Here is a 25,324-nt window from a genome sequence, read left to right as displayed (position 1 = left end):
AAATTAAATCCAACATAAATGTGGTTTTCAACTTTTAGTTCTGTTTTCTTATTATTTCACTAGCTAAATATCATCTGATTTCATGTCTATCTTGGACTATCATATATGTTTACATTGATCTGATGATGTTTTCCAAAACTACTTACAGTGTTTAGATACCTTACCAATTTTCCAGGGTAATTCTTACTGTGTCAGTTTGGAATGAGAATCTTGTACAGCAGTCATAGACAAGGAGGCGAGATTCAAACCAGGGTCCATCAAAAATCCTGGTAGATCAAAAATACCTGGGTTACCTTTAACATACTTTGGTGTAAAAAGTATTAATTGAGACATAATAATAATAATAATAATAATAATGCCTTTAGGAACAAAATACTGTAAAAGATGCTTCATATACAAGAATTTTTTTTTTTATCCTGGTTTCCAGAAATGAGTAATACACTGATAGATGTTAAATGTCATCTCCATTTTCTGATCCCTAAAACTGGGACAGTTTATTTCCATCTCCTCAATTTCGAGTATGGGATGACTACGTGCTTTTTGTTTTTCAAAGAAATTCCTTTTCTGTGTCATGTCTGTACGATTGCTAATTTACCATTTGCTCAGGACACATAAAATATTTTTTTTTCAAGTGGAAAGAATTGCAAAGAGCAAACATAATAGTACCCTGTATCGAAGAAAAAAAAAAAAGCCTTTGCCATCGCATATTAAAAGAAAGTTGTTTTTTGAAGTATAAATGTCAAGAGCCTGGAAAGTCATACATAATGTACTCTGTCAGAGAGATCAAAGCGCGAGGGTGAATACGGCCAGAGGACCTGGGTTTTGTTCCAGGTTCGGCTTTGGAGTGCAGACAGAACGCCACCGTAAACACGAAAACACCAACCGTTTCAGCTCAGCTTTCATATTCCCAACATTCTCTGCTCTAAGGTTGGGGCTAATGTACAACCTCAACCCCATTTAGTCTCAGTGGATCATTTGCATAATGCAAATTTGTAAATTATTAAACACAGCTGTCTCACTCAACGCGGTCTCCGTGCTGCAAGTTCGTTTGAAGCACTGACCTGCGTGTTTTGTCCTTTGTAATTAACTTTGTTTTATTTGCTTGCATTAACAGAATGGGCCATCCCATTCCTTGAGTTCAGCCTCCTGCATCTATAAATCCTAAACTAGACAAGCAGAACACCGTTTTACTGGCGTCTTCCAGTTGGCACATGTAGGGAATCAGTACTGTAAAATGGGAAGGGCATAAAATAAAGCGTTGGTGAAAGTATTGCATCTCTGCACTTGATGGACTGCAAGGAATATTGGAAGCACTGTTGTTTGACCTATTCGATTATTCATTGTCGCACTAGTACTGGGCCCCTGTTTCTGCTTTCAACTTTGAAGTGATGATCTCAGAAATTAATGTTTATATCCGTCCATCCATCCATCCTTTTCACTGTACAGCTCTGAATTTTGCCACAGCTAAAAATCATGTGATTCTTAAGGAATCGGATATACTTATTGCAAAAATGATGATTAAAAAATATGCTAATTTCCTTGACTTGAAATGGTCCCTCTGGTTGCCGTTGTTGAACTTGTTGCGCATATGTTGGAAAGATATACAGCTATGGGGTGCAATGTGTTACTTAAGATACGTTGTACATTTTCATTTGGATTTCTTTCTGCTTAACTTGGATACTGTTAGTAGCAAACACAGACAAAGAGTCCATCAGGATATTTCTGCAGCATAAAAAGTGTGTAAGGGAAATCGTCACCAAGCAAGGCAGAAGTCCCAGAATGTAATTACATCCAATTCATCATTCATATATGTATTTTTTAAGTTTCATTCCGGACAAACAAGCAAAAAAATGTGGTAACATTTTGCATTTAATTTTTGAATTCAGGGCATGTGATTTAGTAAATAAATTTAAATGGTCCATTTTTATTCTGCAGCAAGGTAAAATGCTGAAATGTTTTATCAGGTCATGATGGACCAGAAACTATTGTGGAATGGTAGGGTGCGAAGCAGGGTACACACCTGGTTTTTTTAATTGTTCAAGTGCTTTTGGAGGCCTAATTATATATGAGCTGAGTGTTTGTGCATTAGGAAGCACATTTACATTTATTAATTCGGCACATGTTTTTCTTTGAAGCACCATATAAGAATTGACCCATTTGTATTGGTGGGCATTTTTTACTACAACAATTCAGGGTAAGTACCTTGACCAAGGGTATCTCAGCAGAAGGTGGGAATCAAACCTGGGACCTTTGAATCAAAGAATAGTGGCACTAACCACACGCTGCCAGTTGTCCCTTTAGAAAGTCAGATAAAAACCTTAACACACTAGAAAGAAAGTAATACATTTTCCTGTCAGATATGAAACACATTTGAAGATTCATGGGGTTACAGCTTATTTTTCTTAAACATATTCAGAAGAAGGCAATTCTCATCCACAAGCTCCTGTCCAATATGTCACAGTGAATCAGATGTTTACCATAGTAAGCACTCCTGTTCATATCATCCTCCCCTGCAAACTACTGTAGTAAGACGCGGTATCTGCTGCACCTTGGACTATCAAGGGGAGCAGCTCAGGAGGTGCTCAGAAGAGGCAGCTTGTTTAAGAGTGAAGGGATAGATTGTGGACACATTTTACACCACATTTTCAGGGTAAAGTTGGCGCAGCACGCCCTGGAAGCACTCGTGTGGCACAGTGATCCACCTGACACCCACATGGACGGAATAAAAAGTCGGAGTTTATACTAAGAAACGGAGCACAGAGCTTGATGAGCCGAAGCACAGTGTGGAGCTTACCGTAACAAGATATGTAAAGGAAACGCTGATACCCCCACCAAACCCCTCGCAAATTCATAAGCACCACTTTCATATCAGTGAATATCTGAAATCGATTCATAAATGAATGTAAGTGTTCAATAATTTGAATAAATTTATATTACTCATGAGTTTAACTTTAGCACTATTTTTAATTTAATTTTATCCGGGGTTTTGATGGCGATTGCATTATATAAACTGAATAAACAAGTTTCTGGAATACAGTCTCACACACACAATTTAGGGAGCCATGAAGTTGCAGTGCTTCCTGTCTGGTACCACAGTTACAGTGAACATTAATTTATGCTCAGCAGCTATAAAACATTACAGTTGAATTGATTACCTTGCCTATTGACTCTCCCATTGTTACCGCCCTGCGGATGAAGCACAGAGTAAATTGGAAGTGTTAATCACCCTACTTATCTCCATGTGTTAATCTCCAAGGAGCTTCCATCACTTCAGTCACTGAGCCATCCTTAAAAACTGAGAAGTGAAGTGAGGATGCTGCCAGTTTCCACAGTTTTCTGAAAGTCTATAAAAACTGTCTGATAACATCGTATCTTCCAGATTTAAACCTAAGAGCTATTTATCAGAAAAATATTTATCATATTTATCACTATGCAAATTCCACTGATTTTTGTCATACGGCTGAGGTTCATGATCAGATCGCTGTTTCTCTACTCTTTTATTTAAACTTTTCAATTTTCTTGCATGCAAACTTTTTTCTTTTTTTTTTTTTTTTTTTTTTTAAACTGGAAAAGTTTCTTATTCCTGTTTATTTTAGCTCAGTATGGCCAAATAGAAAATGTGAATTGAGTAAAATAATATAATCCCGTTGTTAGCTGTGCCAGACTCCACCGGGGACCGAACACAAATACAAAACACCTACAGAAGATGGAAAAAACTCTCGCAGATGTACTTTCTGCAGCTCTCAGAGGCTGTAATTTTATGATGTTTTAATTACCTTACTCAGCTCCAAACTATTCTAAAAGATTTTTTTTCTTTTTTTTAGGAAACGTGCCAAATGGCCTTACTTCATAAAGTACAACAATCATACATAGTAAGAGTGGATGTAATGTGTGCGTTTTGTTAGGTTTATCGGGAGAGCACACGCTGAGGAGATATGAGAGGTTTTAGGTGGAGTCTAGGGAATTTTACATAAGCCAAAATACGCACATGCGAGGGCTGCGAACCGCCTTCTGGCGTATTAAGACACAACAGGTGTTCCTAATAGCCCTGGATTCGCGTGTAGCTGGCCCTTATCTTGCTAGATATGAGCGCCTAAGAAACAGGTTCTTCACTTAAGTCCCTCACTCGAGGGAAAATCCCTCCATACTGCAGCAGCATACAGTGCGGTACTGATTAGTCCGAGCCACACGGCGCCTTCGTACCCGCCACCTTGCACAGCTTCGGCAAGGCCTCATAACTGCGCAAAATTATATTTATATAAATGCAACGCTTAATAGGGCTGTGGTGGTTTGCTGGTGGTGAAAGCAGAAACATCAAAACCCTGAAGTAGTTTGTAAGCAAGGGCACTGGTCTGGCTGGTCAAGATCCAGGGAGATGAGGACATGTTATTCTAGTGTAATGCATGGATACAGTGACCTTCCTCTGTATGCCTGCGAGGGAAATCAGAGACCATCTTCACAGAAATTTCTATAATAATAGTAATAATAATAGGGTGCGGTGGCACGGTGGGTTTGACCTGTGCCTGCTTGGGGGGGATTCGAGTCCTGCTTAGGGTGCCTTGCGATGGACTGGGGTCCCGTCCTGGGTCTGTTCCCTCCCCCTCCAGCCCTGTGCCGCGACCCTGCTTGGGACAAGCAGTTTCGGACAATGTGTGTGTGATGATAATACACACACACACACATTTTCCAAACCGCTTGTCCCAGACGGGGTCGCAGGGAACCGGAGCCTACCCGGCAACACAGGGCATAAGGCCGGAGGGGGAGGGGACACACCCAGGACGGGACGCCAGTCCGTCACAAGGCACCCCAAGCGGGACTCGAACCCCAGACCCACCAGAGAGCAGGACCCCCTGTGATAAAAGTAATAATAATAATAATAATAATAATAATAATAATAATAATAATACAACACCTGGAATTGTTAAAATGCTGTAGTAATATTATAATAATGATTCCATTTGAAAATCAGAACTGGAACCTCAATATTTGTCATACAATATCTGTATTAAAAAAGTGCTTGTAATTCAGTACACGTTATAACACAATCGTTACATTTAATCACAAAAAGTTGTTAAAACTCATCATTACTTTATATATAAAGTATGTCTGATAATATAATTTTGCTGGTGTTGCTACAGTTACTACTACGGCTATTATTACTACTAGGGGCAGCTAGTAGCGTAGTGGTTACCGCTGCTTCTTTCGAACCCAGCAGTTGCAGATTTGAATCCCACCTCCAAATACAGTACACTCAAGCAAGGTAAAGGAGTGTCAGGTAAATGTACTAATATTAATACAAAAACTCTAAAAATAAATTGGAAATAAAATTAGAAAATGCATGTATGTAATGTATGTTTACTGTTTCACTTAATAATGTAATAGAAAATATTTCTTTTCTATTTTTGCTTCATAAACTTTTGAAAATATCATTTCATAATGGCTACAAAGTGAACAGCAGTGCCATATCTCAACCTTGCGTATCACGGGCATCAACACTAAAATAAATGTTTGTTTCTGCTATTTAGCTATTTAAGTCTAGTTTCTTAATTCCTTAAAAAAGTTAATCTTATTACAAGCAATAATAATGATTCATGATGATCTTAAAGTGCTTCAAGATAATCTTCAAAATGAAAAAAAAGAAGTAAAATTATTCAAAAACTACTTGAATCCAAAGAAACTGAAAGTATTATACAATAAATTCTAAAGTAATATCACTTAATATCCCACTGTGTCTCAAATAATATCAGCTTTTAGCTTCACACTTAAGAGATATCAGCTAGGCTGGTTTCCATGTCTGTTACAACGATGTAAGATTGTAAACTGCATAAAGAAATTTGTGGCTAAAATTGCATGTAAATGATAAACAAAAACAATGACTTTTGTAGTGACAAGAGAATGGATGGGGGAATTCAAAAGAAATGTGTCTATGGCAATGATCTGAGTTTTGTTTTGCAGTCGGTGATCTGATGGAGACAGGTGCAATTGAACCGCTCCCACTCAATACTGTCTCTCCCTTGTTTTCCCTGTAATAATTAAGTAAAGGATAAACTTGCCCCTTTTCCACATAACAGCTGCTGCATGATCTTCACACTGTCCGTGGGGTAAGGCAATTCCCTTCCCTAACATTGAGCCACAACGTAAATTTTATCTTGTCGCTGTTCAGTTTGCAGCATCAACAGATGGTCACATAAAAACATAGGTTTTTTACTCCTTTTTTAGTGTTTGGGAAAATCAGATAACACTGTGAAGCATCACTCAGAAAAGTTTCTTTAACCTGTTTTTGACACACGTGTTCTTCATTTATAAATATGCTGTTTATGTGTGTATCGTTAATCAGAAATCGAGCTCACCTTGGCAGACTGTAGATAAAAATGTGCTTTTAATATTAAATTTGATCAGGTGTGCCTTATATGTATGGCTTGATTCGGTCAAGTGTTTTCCCTCTACGCTGCGGCTCGTAACTCTGAGTTGGCCTTTGTATGTTTCTGTCTGAGTGTATCTTAAGCACGGCGTGTGGGTGTGTGTGTCCTGCAGTGGTTTCCATGGTGCCTGGTCTTTATGCCATATGCTCTGAGGATAGGCTCCAGATGGATGGACGGATGTTATATTAACTTATGATCTCAAGGACAGCTTACATAACATTCGGTTGTTTGTGGCTTGAAGCTGTTTGTCTGAGAACTATTGGATATATATTATTTGTGAAAACATCATAAATTGCCCCAGTTACCAAAACAAGATAAATAAATCATCACAGACCCTCAGCACCCACAAGACCATTCCACATTTCCACATAACCACATGTTACAGGCATGTAGCGAATGTCCTGTAGTGCCTTTAACAAAAAATCAATAACTCACAGCTAGATCTTAAATTCAACCTTGAATTTTGTTTAATGCTACTGTACTCTGCTGGGTGAATCCCAGGAAGGTTGTAGCAAGAGCTTAGCTCTAATATACAGCATTAGATGTGAGAAATGCTGTAATAATGCGAGTTCCACATGAGCGCACCTTGCCCATGGTGTCCTTATGGGCCTCTTTTCCGTCGGCCTTTGCAGATCTCCCTGACAGCCCACGTGGGCAGTTCACCTTTCGGCCCCTCCCCCCACCGCCGCCGCCTCCGCACGCCTGCACCTGCGCCCGGCCAGCACCGCATGCGCCACCCGAGTCTCTGCAGAGGAACACCATGCCAGCAAGGAGTCAAGCTGCAGACGTGGGGGGTCTGCAAGCTGACGGCTCCCAACTTCACAGCAACTGGGCTCTCAATAGCAACATCCCTCTGGAGACCAGGTGAGTGCAGAGTCACCCGCCTCCCGCAGTGCTCTTTCTGGGAGCCCTAACTCCCCTTTCACATGTTTCCCATTCATCTGATGTGTAATACATTTTTTCTTGAAAAAACTATTCTAAAAAACACTGATTTAAAATCTATCCATACTAGTTTAATAAAGGACAACACCTTTATATATACAGTGCCTTGCAAAAGCATTCAGTCACTTGACAAAATCACACATTTTACTGGAACAAAAAAAAAATATATATATATATATATCTAATGATATTTCTTTCCATGTGACATTAAAATTCACAATAATGCTACTCAGCAGGCACAGCCCAAACCCCCCACACCACCACACTGGTGTATATAATGACTAAAATATACTGTTTTCATAAGTATTCAAACACCTGAACTCAATGTTTTGTTGGCAAGAATTCTCGAGTCCCAAGCCTGAAGTCCGTTTTTGGGTAATTCTCCACCAGTTTTTACACATGGCTTGGAGCTATTTTTCCCATTCTTATTGGCAAATCTGCCAAAGCACTAAAATGTGTGAATTTGTCAGAGGTCTGAATACTTTTGCAAGGCATTGCATTTATGTAGCCGACATCTTTTTCTATGGCAACATGCAGTCCTGGCTTTGATACACTGAGTCATCTGTAGCGATTTCCTCATTTATACAGGGTAATTGTTACTGGACTCATTCAATATGAGTACTTTGCTCAAGTGTACTACAGCAGGAGTCAGATTTGAACCCAGGCCTATAGATTGCAAAGACATGGTTCTAACCACCGCACTACCTGCTGTCCAGTTCGTATGCTGGATTACAACCAAGCCTGTGAGGCTGCAGAGGTGGCTCTGCTTGATGGGTTATGTTCTTATCCAAAGCACTAGATCATAAAAGCGATGAGAATTCTACTACGATTTGTAAAACCCAGCTGTGAATGTTTCTGTAAAAGCAGCTCAGGGAAATGGCTTAACACATAATGATATAGCACATAATGATAATTGGTTCAAACCAAACAACAGAGCTGAAGCCGTCCAGCAATATGTTCTGTTCTACACCGATGCCGAAATGGGTTACATTTAATGCACAATTTTCATTAGTATGATGGTATGAATAATTACAATGTTCACTTGAAAAACTTATTGGACTAGACATTTGAATTTCACCAAATACCCCAAAAAACAGCTGACTGTTTGAATGGTGTCCAATTTCATAACATCTATAACAGACTGGGGGAGAGAAAGAAAGAGAGAGTGGTGTGCAGAAGAAACTCTAGCAAGTAACATTATCAGAGTGGGTTTCATGGTTTAGTCCTTTCAAAGATGGAGAGTGATAAATAACTGTTTGAATTTATAATGAATAGTTAGCTACAGCTGGATTCATCCCTTTAATAACTTCGGATGAAACTGGCAGAAAGCCAACCTAGAGGAGCAGTTTTAATAAGATATGAATCTATTCATAATTAGATCTTTCAGTTAAAATGGGGGAAATGGATGCAAAGAGAATTAAAACGAATCATTTGTTAAATACAAAATCTAAAAAGAGCACTGGTAAAAGTCGGTTCTAATTGTAGCATCTCATTTGTATGATTGATTATGGCCTTTTCATGGTGGGAAGTGCTCAGTGGCACATGGAAGCACAGTCGGTGGCTTAATCCTGTGTCACATGTGCCTTTCATAATGCCAATGACTGAAGTTCCACAAAGCGAATGTCTATCTCATGCCCCATTGGTTTTCCGACAATTTATTAGTTTTGTGAGTTACTGACAGTTGTAGGCTGAGGTACAGCACTTGGAGAAAAAGGATGAAGCCTTCAAGACTGAGGGATAAGTTTTAAAACCAAAGATACACAAACTATCACAAAACCTGTTGGGCTCTTCCGATGAAAGCACCTGCTGAACATAACGCAACCTAAAACAACGCTTGAAGCAGTTGAGTCATGCTTCAGTGAGACAGGGCAGCGAAACAAAATTTGGTGTTCCATCAAGAGGTCTTCTCAAGATGTCCCCTCTCTGGAGAGCAATTAGACTTCCTGGATCTTCTTCATCCCACTTCTTGGGCTGATAAAAAGAAGCTTCTTTTTTTCTTGCTCTTTTTTTGAATTTCTGACTTGACTTTTGGCTAGTTTGAGAAACTATATATATATATATACATATATGGTTAACTATATATATATATATTGCATAGCAAAAGTATTAAGATTCTTAGACAAAAGTATTAAGACCCATCTCTTATTTTACAGAATCACAAAGGATACATTGGCATTTTGCTTTCTGTAATATTTTATTTCAAACCTGAAATGTCAGTTTTAAGTGACATTGTTTTTAAGTTAGAAAAAAATATATTTTTTGATTATTAAAAAAACTAAAATATGCAGTTTACTTAAGTATTCAGAACTCAGACAATAATACTTAGGAGAGCCACCTTTTGCTGTAGTAACAGTAGGCATTTCCACAAACTATTTTGTTTATTGTATTATATCATTACTGAACCTGTCCCTCACTGAATAAATAAACTGGTCTGTTTAGGTTGGATACTCCCTACTATGGCCCACTGTAATCGACTAAAAAGCTTTGGAACTTGGGAAGCCACTGCTTGGACCCCCAGATTTATTTTTCTCCTATTTCTTTGATGTGGGAATTGTACGTTTTCCTGATACACAAACTCATTGTAAACTTTTACTGACACTTTCAAGTAGATAGATAAGTCAGTTCAGTAAAGTTTATATATGTAGCTGCCCATAACCCTGATGGAATGACGTACCTCTGAAGTATGCTATGATAGCCATGCTGCTTGAGATTGCCATTGACTTGGTAAATCACCAGCTGTGGCTTCAAAACAGATGGTTGGACCCAAATATTTCCACTCCTTAACTGTCTTGTCTATGCATTTTTGGCTCAGGCAGGTTTGTATCAAGCAGGTGTACTCAGGTTTTTGACTGGTATTGTGTGCATATATATAGTGTTTCCGGGTAGGCTCCGGTTCCCCGCGACCCCGTATGGGACAAGCGGTTCTGAAAATGTATGTGTGTGTGTGTGTGTGTATATATATATATATGTAAATAAATTATGTGTATATATATTTTTTTTTCTAGATATGCAGTGGTTGCATGCAGTAATTATAACACATTCTAGCTCAATCATATTTTTTGCCTTGAAAGCATGACAAAGAAGTATGCTCAGTTTAAAAATAATCACAATCCCGTGGCAAATATTTTCATTTCTGCTCATTAAAAGGCAATTATGTCACAAGGGACCAGAGACTTTTTTTTTTCTTACTTTTTTAGCACTAAATGACAATGGAAGCCCTTGAACATGATTAAAATTAAACAAAAAAAAAAAAATCACAAATACAATGTGGTGTTGCTCAGAAAAATAAAAGCCTTTCTTTGTGAACTGCAGAAGTCCATTACAAAAAAGTAGACCAAAAAATTGTTACAGCCAAGAGGACTTTGTCAGAGACCGAGCAGCAATACAGTTTTAAAATGTCTTTCATAGATAACGCCGTAGATAATTGCTTCTTAGCGAGTTTATTTGAGCTGGAACCATAAACAACACGGCGTCGGAGCCATAAACAACTGGGAGGTTACGAGGAAGAAGAAAGCATCAATCCTGCAGCATAGAGAGGAGGTGCTTGCAATAAAAAGAAATCAAATAATGAAGGAGCGGTCACAGGCCCGAGCCTCAATGGAGACAGGCAGAGTAATTGAAAATGCAGGCTTTGTTTGGGTTTCCTTGCTGTGAATATGAGAGATTTCATTTCACCAAGTCCCCCCGACCCCCAGTTTTGCTTGTTGTGCTAAAGCTCAATCCGTGGGCCTACAATAACCTAAGGAAAATCCCATTTGCACATAACATATAAAAGACTGGGGCTATTGAGGGTGTAAATCCGCATGGCTGCAGGTATGTGCTCACTCTTGTTCCTTCGAAGCTACCAGCAATGAACAACAGCAACCGAAAATATTGTTGCGTCAAACTGTCATGTGAGCTTGGCAGGGACTCTAGCACCCACTGATGATGATCTCACTGATCACAGGTGGTGTTTCAGTCAGCCACTGTGGATTTGCTCACTATCTTCTGAAACGATACTGCAACGATAACTACAGCACCAAGAAACACTTTTTCCTGGAACTTTATTCTTTGACTGGCAATTCTGGCAAAGTGACAGAGAAATCTAACTGCCTGAATGATTAAACACGGGGACTTTGTTTGCTTATTGCAATGAACCACAAATGGGAGATTATGGAATTAAGTTAATATACATTTTAAATTCAAACTGCAAAAGCAAAAGCAGATCATAACCTCCTGCTGTGGACCAAATTAGCACAGATTGCAAGAAACATCACTTACAAAATCTGTAAAGGAGAGTACAGTTTGAGAGTGTCTTATTCTCTTTCAGTCAATGCGAAGGAAAACTAATACACAGAATTAAACATTATGATCGATAGACACATATCTGTCTCTCTATTTGTCTGTATTACAATTATAACGTCTTGACTGATACAAAAGCAGATCGTAACCTCCTGCTGTGGACCAAATTAGCACAGGTTGCAAGAAACACACACATACATTTTCTGAACTGCTTGTCCCATACGGGGTCGCGGGGAACCGGAGCCTACCGGGCGTAAGGCCGGAGAGGGCGGGGACATACCCAGGACAGGACGCCAGTCCATCGCAAGGCACCCCAAGTGGGACTCAAACCCCATACCTACTAGAAAGCAGGACCCGGTCCAACCCACTGCGCCACCGCACCCCCTTGCAAGAAGCATCACTTGCAAAATCTATAAAGAAGAGTACAGTTTGAGAGTGTCTTATTCTTTTTCAGTCAATGCGAAGGAAAACTAATACACAGAATTAAACATTATGATCGATAGACACATATCTGTCTCTTTATTTGTCTGTATTACAATTATAACATCTTGACTGATACACAACTGTTAACAGTATTGGTGGAATTTCCTATGGTTTGTTCAGTGTGTGTATGCATATGTCACACTGATCTGATGTCATGCTTCATAAAGGAGCATGATTGTTTATGTATGCTTTATGAATTAAAAAGCTGTGTTATACTGGATGCTCTTTGAATTTGTAATTTGGTGCTTGAGGACGAGTTTATGTATCCCTCATGAATAACCCTCATTATCACTTCACTACATGACATTATTTAGGATTGTTGTGGTTAAATTACAAAAATTCATGACGCCTTTTTAACGATACAATAATTATGTTAAGAACGTGTCATAGTGCATGTCATGATAAATCATGACACTTTGTGACAGCTGTCTTAACCTTAAAGGCAACTCCCTTAAGTCAAAATCTGGCATTGTTCATGATGCAGTACAACTCCAGCACAAGCTAACAGAACATTTTTACCATGTGTGAAATAAAAAAAATAAATGTTTTATATGGCAAACCCTTAACATCACCTGTCATTGTACATCAGATATGACACTGCTGTCATAACTGAACGTCATGTGATGAAAGAACACCTATGACACCACTAGCTTACAGACTGTCAGTTGATGCTACATAGTGCTTACATACCTGCTGACTTAAGAGCTTACATCTGTCATGAAAACTTCTCCAAATTACTGGAGAATCTTACCTAAACTTACTGATATAAACTCCTGAGATTTGGGTTAAAGTTCACTTACTATCCATCAGTCAGTCTGAATCATTGCATGCTTTCTACATTTTCCAGTTTCATGGGCCTAAAATTAATATCACTGACATCTTTGCAATTGAATGCAGTTGAATTATAAATTCAAGCTAGTTGTAGTCAACCGGTTAGCAGTTTTAATGCATAATCGATAGTTGATACTTCCTTATAGCATGGCGATCATTACCAGTCATCATGCATACTAACCCAAACCCTAATCTCTAATGCCTAAACCCTAGCCCTAACCCTATGACACATTTTGATACACTCATGAAGTAATCCTTGCTTTACCTGATCTAACATATAATACAATACCCTTTAAATACTTCCTGTGACCTTTAGTTAATCTTATCAGTAATAGCACATACATGTCAGTGCCATCAATTTATTGTGTTGTGCATGCTTAAGGAAAGAAAAGTCCTTGCTATGTACGGTATATTGAGGCACACAGTGCTCTGGGTTCGACTGGGGTGAAGAAGGATGCACAGGCAGTGTTCATTACGAAGCTTTATTGGAACACAAACACACAGGGAAATACAACTATTTACAATTGACCCGTTTCCCACCCAAACTCATGGTGATGCAGGTCATTACAATATCATGACATCTTTACTAAACAACTTCATAGTACTGAAGTACACCTTCTGCGCTGAAGAAAATGCCTCATACGTTTTGAGTTCAAATTTGTACAATTTGGCCAATTTACTCAATAACTACTGTGTACATGTTTAAATTATGTGTAACAATGTTATACTGTTATATTTCATGCACATGGAATAAAAAATACTTAAAGACACATTATGTGGTTATTTATGTTCAGCAGTGTGTCCTTTCACAACTTAAACTACTAAATATTTTATACTTATGTAATACCTTATTTCATATAAGAAATTACCAAGGACACAAGTACAGGTCCTCCTTTTATGTGACTGATAAGAATGGAAATTAACAAGTCCATCCCTTCCAAATGATCTTTTCCATGCTATATAACATGTTATGTTTAATTTTGTATCATACTCTTACAAATTTGTGTTTTCATGATATATATGTATTTTTTTAAATGAGTGAGGAAATTATGACTTTCCAGTTTGTCACTAGTGGATTACCCAAAGAATGGGTGCGTGGTGGTGCAGCGGGCTTGGCCGGGGCCTGCTCTCTTGCGTGTCTGGGGTTCGAGTCCCACTTGAGGTGCCTTGTGACGGACTGGCGTCCCGTCCTGGGTGTGTCCCCTCCCCCTCCAGCCTTTCGCCCTGTGTTGCCAGGTTAGGCTCTGGCTCCCCGCGACCCCGTATGGGACAAGCGGTATCGGATGATGTGTGTTTGTGATTACACACAGTATTAAAATAAATGTACAACTATGTGGAGGAATTGAACAATATCTGCTGTTGTCAGTATCTTTGGATTCTATTTTTTAGAAACATTGCAAATTGTTTCCAGTACTTTCTCCCAGTGCTGAGCTACTCAAATAACTGCCCCCATCTATCATCATCAAAGTCTGAACACCATGGTATTTGTTTGCCAGGGTAGTTACATAATTGCATTGATCTTAGTCATTATAAATGCTCATCGATCATGCAAATACCCTCTGAAACATCAGCTGCATAACAACTTGAAACCAAAGGGAAAATGGTGACGGAAAGCTTACTTTGCAAGAACACAGTTAGTTTTTCGTGGATTTTCTTTAGAAAATCATGACCATGAAGATTACTAAGTCAATGAAAATTAAAAGCTGCATTATAAGAGATACGGTAGTTGCCATTAGTTCTCATCAGCAGAAATGGCATGAGATATAAAATGTTAAAATTAAAATAACTAACTGAAGTAAATACAAAACTGGAATATAGGTAGACCTACTCTGAATCCAAATGTAAAACTCAGTTCATTGTCAAGGGTTAGAAAATAACCTAAGTGACTTTATGCTTGGTTTGGCTTAGTCCCTTGTGTTTGTCTTCTAAAGTCCTCAGTATTGACTTCAGTATCTCTAGCCAAAGACACCCAGCTGAGTGTAAGATTGACCTCCACATGTTAATCTCATCCTGTTTGTCTTGAAGTGACCCTGTGAGCCATGATGTGAAAGTTAGCTGTCGACACTTAGATGACTATTTCTTGTTGCCACAAGCAAAGGAGGGGCAAAGCTTTTGGTAAGATTAAGTATTAGAAAAAGGATGTATGTACTCATTCATGTTTTTTTTTTTTTTTTTTTTCATTAATTATACCAGCACAGACTACTGAGGGCATTCAAAGCAATAAGGGATTTAGTTTAGAATTTTAAAGGTGAATATGTCTTGGATTAGTTTATGACATGAGCAGACACCATAAAGCATGGGGCAGCAAGTGGACTAGAGGTTAATATCGCCACCTTGCACTTGTAGGAGCTTGGCTCAAACCCCAGCTCCTGCTGTAGTACCTTTGAGCTAGGTACTTAGCCTCTATTGCTCCAGCTGTATAAATGGGTAAATCACTGTAAGTAGCTAAATATTGTAATTCATTTTGTAGCAAAGCATCAGAAAAATAAAGAAATGTAATGTGTAAAAGCTGGCTCTGGTAGCAGAGCAGTTAGATCCATTGCCTTTCAATCAAAAGATTTGTGTTGGAGTCCTGTTCTTTCTTCAGTGCCCTTGATCAAAATACTTACCCTGAATTGCTTTATTAAAATTACCCAACTGTTGTGTAAATTGCTTTGAAAACAATTTCAGTTTGCATATTATAGAAGCATTATATGTTACTTTAAGGCCCTATGCTCCAACTGGAAGGAAGATGATTAAAGAAGAATAAGTTACCTTGAACAAAGGTGCCATGTAAGTTATGGTTTGTAATAATTACTGTCAGTACCACAACATGTAAATCAGATTAATTTCAGGGTATTACAGTGCAGATTCAGGGTTCTACTGCTGATGACCATCTGGTTGATCACAACCTAGAGGAGGCCATGATGAAGGTGCAGCAGTTTCCACAACACCGCCTGCTTCTTTCTAACCTAATTCTATTGTAAGGAATTGATAAAGTTATGAACCTAATACCCTGATTTAATTATACTATCTACGTCGGGATATTGGGTTTAGCCTGAAAATTTTAAATCATTATAGCAAGGCTATTCAACTCATGGTCCTGGAGGGCCAAATCCAGCAGGTTTTCCAGTCTAGAAAAGGAGTTAAATGGGTTCAATCAAGACAGTAAGTTAAATCAGGTAGGTCACTGCCCTGCTGCAACAAAAACCCTCCTGGCCTTAGGTTTCCAGGACGTGGGTGAAATAGGCCTGCCATACAGAATAATTTTTGTTCTGGAAATAATGTGTTGGCCATGGTTTACCTGTCATTCTTTTCATATCTCATGCCCTTTCATTTTTACTCCAAAAATGCATCTCCATTGATCTGTCAAAAGCATAGCTGTGTGCTCCATAAAATTGTTTTATTTTTTATAGAATTCTGTTTTCCTGCACCATATTTAAAGTGTAAGCTATATGTGATCAGGTATATGTAAGTATGGCCATTGTACCCCAGGTTTCAGGGCAGCTGAAGACAGCCAGCTGAGCTGAAAAGTTTTAGATGCAGTCAGGTATTGCTTAAACCCTTAAAAAGGGAAAAGATACGTAGTTAAAGGAAACTGTGTCAAAAATGTGAATATGTGAAAATGTGTTAAAAATATGATGTGAACTTTTTCGAATGTTCAAAACATTTTTATAAAATAATTTCTACTACTTTAGAACAACATTTATGGTATTTTTCTGATTATATATACCCAAACCATATTTAACCAGGTGATTCCCAGAGAGTTTATAGCATAATTATAATCACATATTCAGTGTATGTGTATTCATACGTACATATGTACGCATATGCATGTAATATGTAATAATGGAGCAGCGTGGTGTTGCAGCTCCTGAGCTGTGTGTTCAGACGTGGGTTCTAATCTATCTGTGTGCAGTTTGCATATTCTCCTTGTGTTCAGTGTACTGCAAAATATTCCTTATAGCTACATATTATCTTGAGCTCATTAACTTGGCATAATGTTATTCATTTACTTGATGCTTTTCTCAAAAGTGACTTACAGTGTTAAACTACCTACAATTATTTATCCATGTATGGCGCTGAGTAATTTTATTGTAGCAATTTGGGATAAGAACCTTGTTCAAGGATACTACTGCTGGAGGTGGGATTTGAACCTGGAAACATTTGGGTGAAAAGGCAGAAGTTCTAACCACTATGGTACCAGCTGCCCCTATTAATTTATGAATATAACCTTTAGCTACATTTCAATATACTTTTGAATTTTAAAGCATTCCTCTTTATCCGATTAGGGTGCTTATTGCCTTGGATCCTTGTTTCCTGTTTGCCAAAACATGGATGTGTTGACATTTCAGTGGCAGCAACCCGCAAAGAGAAACCTACAGTGAACCAAAAGGTCACTGCAATATCTGTCTTACAAGTTTCCCACTTTTAATCCCCCAAAGCTCCTTCTGGGACAGGTTTTGAAGCTGTGGCTAAGTGCGAGGTAGTCTTGTTGCCAAGCAATAGCATGGTATACACACAGGGGTGTACACGCTGCAGAGATCTCCATCCAGGTAAATCCAAATTCCATGGGTGCCACCTCCGGCAGCCGTGGTGAGCTCACCACCCCAGTATGAAGAGATGAAGAAGTAACCTTTCGCAGAGGATCTTCTCGAAAGATGAAACCTTTCTCATGACTGGGAGCAGTACGGTGATCTTGAGATGAGCGAGTCCTAGAAAGGACATGCTTGAGAAATGGAGAACATAAGGTCACACTGTACAAATGTGACGACTCAATAGCTCGAGTCTCTATACACCATTGTCTATATTTTAATGAACCTTGTCAATTAATTCCTGATCAATGTCTGCCATAGCTCATCTGGATCAGCAGATTGTAATGGGGTTCAAACTTCTCGCTGACAGTGTATATCAAGCTTAATTTTATTTCAACAAAGGATGCCATTAACCTACCATGGTGGGGGGGGGGGGGGGGGAATTAATATAGCACTACATGCAGGTGAACTTGTTTCAGTTCTAGTTCAATTTTGTCATAATATTTTCCCTTTACAAGTAAATCATTTACATCTGTAGCAGTTTTTACTAGTCTAGAGATGTTCCAACAAAAAAAAAAAAAAAAGCTAAGAAAGGTATTGGTTCCTTCAATTTCTTTCTTTCTTTCTTTCTTTCTTTCTTTCTTTCTTTCTTTCTCAAATTGTAGGGTTAACTGCTTATAGATCTGAAAAGCTGCACAGAGCTTTGAAAACATTGTGTAAATGTGAAATAATGTAATATAACTGTAACATACAGTATATTGTGACCTTTCTCATGTAGCGTGTTAGCTTGGGGTATACTGACAGTGTTTTCCTGTCTTTTCTGTAAATCCTCAAACAAACCAGACAGACAGACAGATAGATAGATAGATAGATAGATAGATAGATAGATAGATAGATAGATAACAATCAGCTTTACATAAGGCCCACAGCGGAGTCAATGTAGACATTTGGAGGACAAAGACATTGATGATGTGGCAACAACCCAGTATCAATGAAATTATATATTTCTCTGTCATCAGCAGATGGGCAATATTTATACCGATGAACAGCATATTCTTTTTAATTCTTTCAATTACAAACAGACAGAAATTGATTGGACCACTATTGACTATCTTTTACCCTTAATAATAATAATTTTCGTAGGTGTCAGCAGTACAGTACTGCTCATCAAAGAAACCTCATACCAAAGCATGCTTTGCACTCTATATAGACAATCAATTAGATGACCGTTTCACTTTCCGTAAAGTGCCATTTTTATAAAGTGTCTGCAAAAATCCCAAATTCAATAAAAAATATTCTATTTGGGTATTTTCTATATAAAAAACACCACATTGAAATCACAGTAATAATTGTTGGTTATATTCGCAGTTCATGCTTTACTTACCATGATAGTTTTAAATTTTCTAAAAAAATATTGTTGACCCATTTATTTGTTTGTTTTTTTTTGTCTATTGGCTTTACTGAAAACTCACTACATCATCCTTTAGTTTTTATTATTTTGTGTAAGTAACTGTACTTGTCATTGTGGGAATTGTACGCATGCATGTCTGTTCTGAGTTTCTGTTCTGATTTTTCACAGGCATTTCCTTTTCAAGCACGGCTCTGGTTCTTCTGCTCTCTTCAGTGCAACCACCCAGAACTACCCGTTAACCTCCAACACGGTCTATTCACCGCCCCCGCGGCCCTTGCCCAGGAACACCTTCTCTCGGCCCGCCTTCACCTTTAGCAAGCCCTACAGGTGCTGCAATTGGAAGTGCACGGCCCTGAGTGCCACAGCCGTCACGGTCACGCTCGCCCTCCTGCTTGTCTACGTCATCGGTAAGCAGCAAGGGCCAGTCAGCAGTTCCAATTGTCTAGCTCTCTGCCTGCACTACACCTCCGTCTGACAGCATGCAACAATTGCATTTACATTATTCCATTAGCACATTTTTTTCCTCCAACTTAAAAGCTAGGCCATGATGAAGGCCTAGTTTTTGCTTTTTAATTGATATTACAATTTTTATTTGATCTCATTAAATAAGTAACTGCCAATAGAACTGAAGTTGATAGGAAATACAAAGGCTAATGGGCTTGATGATTGTGATGGAAATGTATGGAGAATTTGGAAAAACCAGAGAGAAGTAGGTACTAAAGAGATTCAAAGCCAGAGTGCTCTGAGTGCCAGAGGGGATCTCATTCAACCATATCAGAACCAAAACCGAGAGCCTACTGACTTTCAATTTTGGACCTCTCATGGATGGAACCACCATGATTCCAGAGGCAGAGGAGCATAGTAGTCTTGCTGATCTCTAGGGAATTATCAGGCCCTGTAGGAATCAGGTGTCAGATTTTTTTATTATTTTGTAGGTCATAACCAGTGTTGAACTTGAGTCTTGAAGTTAATATGGACAGCTACAGGAAGACAATGAAGGGAGAAAATGAGGGGTGATACATGGGAGCACTATGCCAGGTCAAACACAACTTGTGCCACAGCTTTCTGGATCAGCTGGAGAGGCTTGACACCATGAAGAATTAATTCCTAAAATCCATACTAGTATTTCTGCAGAAAATATTGTCGATAAGGCCAGGTGAATAAGAAATGTCATCAGAGGTTGACTGATGTCAAAATGTTGGAAAATAATGACGAGGTTTGCTATTTCATTTGAAAGCTGTAATGCAATTAACCAGGTTTTCTTTTAATCTTGTCAGCTTTGGTTATTCTGTCCTCATATTAAGAGACTTGGAGTGTAAATATTTTCAAGAGAGTTTGACCAGAGGCTGACCGGACCATGTTCCACATTTGATGTGGTAATATGACATTTTTAAGACAGAATAAGAATGAGAAATTAATGCACTTGGTGAAAACTTTTCACTGTGTACCTAGACCACCAATAATTTAGAGACGTTGGATTAGCACAGAAGCCCTGGTTAAACATATCATCTTTTCTACTTCAGTATTGTTGAGCAAAGGCTTTTTTACAAGGAAATATGGCTGTCTACACAAGAAAAGAAAAATTCAGACATACGCTTTTTCTCTAAATGAAGGGAGTTCATGTGTGTTTACACCAAATCGCACGCACACGCGCATGCATGCACGCGCACACACACACACACACACACACACACACACACACACACACACACACACACACACACACACAAAATCATCTGTCTTTTACAAAGACCTGGATCACAAGCTTGAGTCACTGTGCTGCAGGAACCCAGTTACCAGCTTGGATTTATTTAAATGAAATGTCCAAAGTTCCAAGTTATAACAAGGTCTTCTTTTGGATAACTTATAACCACAAATCTGTTGAGAGTTATTACTTCTAAAGTTGCCTCAAAGGATGTCTTTGGTTGAGAGATGGCTTTTTGAAAATGAAGGCCGGAAGCTCTCAAAGCAAAATCGATAAAAAGGCGGGAAATGCCACACAGAACAAGACCATAATAGCAGATCTCCAATTTACTTAATGGTATAGTAGGACCATAAGTTAACATCTGATAAGGCAGTCGGTGCTCAGGGCTATTTTATTTTCATCCTGTGTTTGAAGGCTTGCATTTTGAAATCTGTTGCTGACTCACAAAACTGCTCAAAATTTTGTACAATTAATATTGTGTGTGTGTGTGTGTGTGTGTGTGTGTGTGTGTGTGTGAGATTTGTTCCGTTCCTTCCATTAAATGTTACAAATGACAAATGGAAAATGCACACACGTTCAGTGTCTCATAAACAGAGTTAAATAAGTAATTTCCGCTTTGGAAATACCTTAGCAAGCTACATTAGCTTTTAAATGTTAACCCTTCTCTTTTTCCCAGCCCTTTGATTCAAGATGATTATAAAGTATTTCATTTCAGTGAAATTTAAAGTGCACATTACTCATGAAAATGTCAAATAAATCATAGCTAGTGCAAAATCTATTACCCAGAAGCCTCTGTTGCATAGGAAGAGCAAGTGAGAGTGCCAGTCATCACAAATCAGTGCTAGTCATATGCTCAGCTTTTTAAGAAGAACTTTATGGATTAAAGGAATTCTTGAAGGAATCTATCTATCTATCTATCTATCTATCTATCTATCTATCTATCTATCTATCTATCTATCTGTTATTATTATTAATAATAATAATAAGAAGAAGAAGAAGAAGAAGAAGAAGAAAAAATGAATTGTGCTCCACAACATCTTTTTTGTTCCTGTGACATCATTCATTTATTTTTTATGAATACCTGCTAATCCAAGTCCTGGTTACAGTGGCCTACAGCCTATCTTGGAAACATAGTAAGTAAAGCAGGGAATACACTCTGCATGGGACAGCAGAAAATTTAAAAAAAAAAAAAAGTGAAATCAAGTATATAGATTTTTTTTTTCTTTTTTAATCTTCTTACTGTGTTTATCATACATGATGGCAAGGATGATTTCAGAAAATTTTGGAGGAGTTGTTGGCCGCAATGACTTACCAAAGTCACTCTCGGTAATTCAGGAGGGATTTGGTCTGAAGAAAATGAACTGCTGAAAGAGGAAAATGACACCCCTGGATTCAATATCCGAAATAACCTTTCATTATTTCACTGGTTCTGCACTTGAGATCTTTTCCTTAACTGACATCCATTTTCTACACCCAGGTGGCTCCCAAAGCTTAAGACCTGGTGCAGTATCCATTTCCATCCTCCGTTTTTTTTAAAACTTTTCAGTTTTTTATTACATTATTCTAGCCAATCTCCAAAAGTCCAGCACATTTGGCCTTTGATAACACTTCTGTCGCCCTCCTCCAGTGCTACATACCATGGATTATGGGAAGGATTATAAAATGCAAGGCAAGGCATATGTTTGTGCATGTCAGAAACAACTCTCTTACTGTCTCGCCATTGAACGTTATCTGCCGCTCTGACATTACAGTCAGCTGCCATTTCCCTCGCGCAGCAGTTAAACTCCCTCTGACTTAATCCGCCTCGATTCTTGAAAATTCTTTGTGTTTGACAGTGTCTTCTCTGCGTGCTTGACGTGCATGGAAATCGCTCTTGCGATCTGGCAAATATACATGAAATATATGTGATTTTATGAGTCAATGAAGGCACATTTTTTCCCACTATCTTCCAGAAGCAGAACCCCATTTTGCTGTAAAAGTGAAGATATATTCAGCTCTCTTGAAGGAAAGTAAAATTAACCCACACACTAACAGGAAACTTTGGACAGTATTCCTCTTTTATTATTTATTAGTTACTATTGATAATGAGACTCCAGAGAGCGGGCATATATTTCAGAAACTATGTTGGTCTCAGCACATTTCAGCCACTGAAGAATCTCAAAATTAAACCTTGTTCCAATACCATATAGTAGAGCCTCATATGCAATAAAATTCATATTTTTGAGGTTTATATTACATGTATAGATCTACAGACAATGTAATAAAGCCAGAATGTCTTCCTCTCCATGGTATATTGACAACGTGCAACCAAAAAGAGGAGCTTATTCTCAGGAGAAAATTGAATGTCTTGATTTTTTCAGTTCATTAGGGAACTCTAAAGGATATCTGTCATCTGCAGTAATGGTTTAAGAGACTGAAAAGTGTTAAAATCAATAAGGTGAGCTGTGAGCTGAGTAATGTCAAAGGGCTAGCTTGGAATCTCTCCACTGAAAGGGAGATGGACATCCAAAGAGTATCGTGATTGCGAGCGGCTCACCTTGAAGGTAGTGGACCTTTCATGCCGCGCGATCCTTCCGGATTGATCTGTTTCATCTTGGCTTTTCAATTGGTATTCTGGTGCCTGTGTCATGGTGCAGGCCACATGGAGACCTTCTCTTAAAGGTCTGAGGGAACTGGAGCGCAGAGGCTTAGTGGTGAGTTACTCCTGCTGCTGCAGTCAAGCTTTGATAGCACTTCCTCCCCGAGTTCTTCTCTGAACGTATATCCTGTCAAACTGAACAAGATATTTTGAACTTGCAAGCAAATATTTGTCATAAACCTTATACTCACCAGTCTGAAATTACCTCTGGATTGAACAGTGATTTGTTTCCTGCTGTTTTTTGGTTATAAACATGCAATAAGTGTGATTTTTAGACACTGACGGCTGTTTCTCCGTAAAAATTTTAAGCCATTCAGTTAAGAACAGACACCCCATACTCATATTATTATTACTATTATTATTATTATTAGTTTAGTACAACAGACATTTTTGTATCTCAGCATCAGTGCAATAAATCTTTCACCTCATCTAATTGACTCTTATACCAACTCCTCAAAGGTCAAATACTTTTTGAAAGTGGAAAGCTTTTTTTTTTATTACATCACTTCAGCATTCAGAGTACTGTGGGTCCAAATTGATGCTAATCACTTTGAGTCTTCTTATGCATTTCCCATAAACCAGAAATCACGGATCAGTACGTTTTTTTCAGCTGACAACATATTCGGTTTGCTTTCAAGACACTTGCTGTCAGGGTGAAATAAAGGTGCTTTGATGTTTTCAGGGGGTCAATTACATTGATCTCCATATCTGGATGCTGCAGTGAGTGGCAGTCTGTTTTATTAACCATATTTTGAAGTATTTGATTTAATGCACCAGCCGGGGCAGTGAATAAAAACATTTTATTAGTCTTTGTCCTCAGTGTAAAAACAAAGTAACGTATTATAATTCCAGTTTGCACCATGATCCGAGGACTGCATGCATATACCAAAATAAATTCACGCTGACGTACACATATGGATGTGCACGCATAGGTATATGATGTCATTTATAATCCTCATTGAAGATAAAAACCTATTTATGCACAGGGCGGTCTAATGAACACACAGGCATGGTGTGCTACTGCTGTTTATCTCACCCAAACCTTCCATTCTGGATTACTACTGAGTAGGAGTTATAAGCATATTATTAATTATGCATAACATTATATTTTTACCAGTGATATAATGTAAGAAGATACTCTTTAATTGACCACCACTGTCAGGCTGCGCTCTAATAAGCGTGTAAAGAGCGTGAAGATTTAAGGGATGAATATTAATATAGTTTCTGCTTGCTCAGAACAGTGATACAGGAGACTTTATGTATTCCGCTTCCGCACAGGCTTATGTGTTCGCTTTTTTTACCGAGTTGTACGTTGTTTCGGTAAAAATATGTCTGCTAAAAGGATATGTAAAGATAGCTAAGTGTTTACCGGATCTCAGCACAAAACAATCTATTGCTGTTTTTTTTTTTTTTTTGTAATGTAATATTTAAATATGTACATTTCTGAGACAGTATTTGGCACACTTTCCCTCCTCCCCACATAGACTTGACCAGTTGTGTCTTTCACAGCAGTGCACTTGTTTGGTTTGAACTGGCACCTCCAACCTGTGGACAGACAGCTGTATGAGAATGGGGTCAGCAAACTGGACAAGGACCTTGATGGTGTGGATGCCAGCTTTCCCCCGATTGACGTGTCGCTTGGCAACAAGACTCTCAGAGGTGAGGCTAATCTCACTGATAACTCCATCTGTGTGCGTGCGTGCGTGCGTGCGTGCGTGCGGGCGTGCGTATGTGTGTGTGCATTTAGAAGTGCAGAATTATGTTAATACTCAGCAAAGACAGTCAGACCTCAACATTAAGCGTCAGCAGAGAGTAAAGGTGCAGGATTTTCCATGGTTTAAAATTAAGGTCGTCAAAGTGTTAAAACATGTTAAGACTCTTTGTCAAATTGTCAAATTCAGCCCCCTAATAGCATAATAAAGACCTGATTAGAGGAATTTGTTCTGCCAAAAAATCACTTATACACTGTGAAAATTATTTAAATACTAGTGGTCGACATCCTATATTCCAAGTAGGTGATGCAATTTATTTCAAATACACTTTGTTCAGCACAGTCATTGAAAAATCTCACAACATGAGAAATATTGCGCAATGGGT

At 38.4% G+C, this 25,324-nt stretch overlaps 1 protein-coding gene across 1 annotated transcript in view; it reads left to right on the top strand.

Annotated features, from left to right (window-relative positions):
* tenm1 (teneurin transmembrane protein 1) overlaps positions 1-25,324 on the top strand; it is a 143,943-nt gene that overhangs the window by 42,661 nt on the left and 75,958 nt on the right. Inside the window, exons 3-5 of the mRNA XM_029258038.1 lie at positions 7,055-7,286; positions 19,053-19,291; positions 24,737-24,886. Coding sequence (XP_029113871.1) covers positions 7,055-7,286; positions 19,053-19,291; positions 24,737-24,886 — 621 coding nt within the window. The remainder of the gene's footprint in view (positions 1-7,054; positions 7,287-19,052; positions 19,292-24,736; positions 24,887-25,324) is intronic.

Source organism: Scleropages formosus, chromosome 14, assembly GCF_900964775.1.
Source record: "Scleropages formosus chromosome 14, fSclFor1.1, whole genome shotgun sequence".
NCBI lineage: Eukaryota > Metazoa > Chordata > Actinopteri > Osteoglossiformes > Osteoglossidae > Scleropages > Scleropages formosus.
The sequence above is the reverse complement of the archived record's forward strand: the minus strand, read 5'-3'. Positions and strand labels throughout refer to the sequence as shown.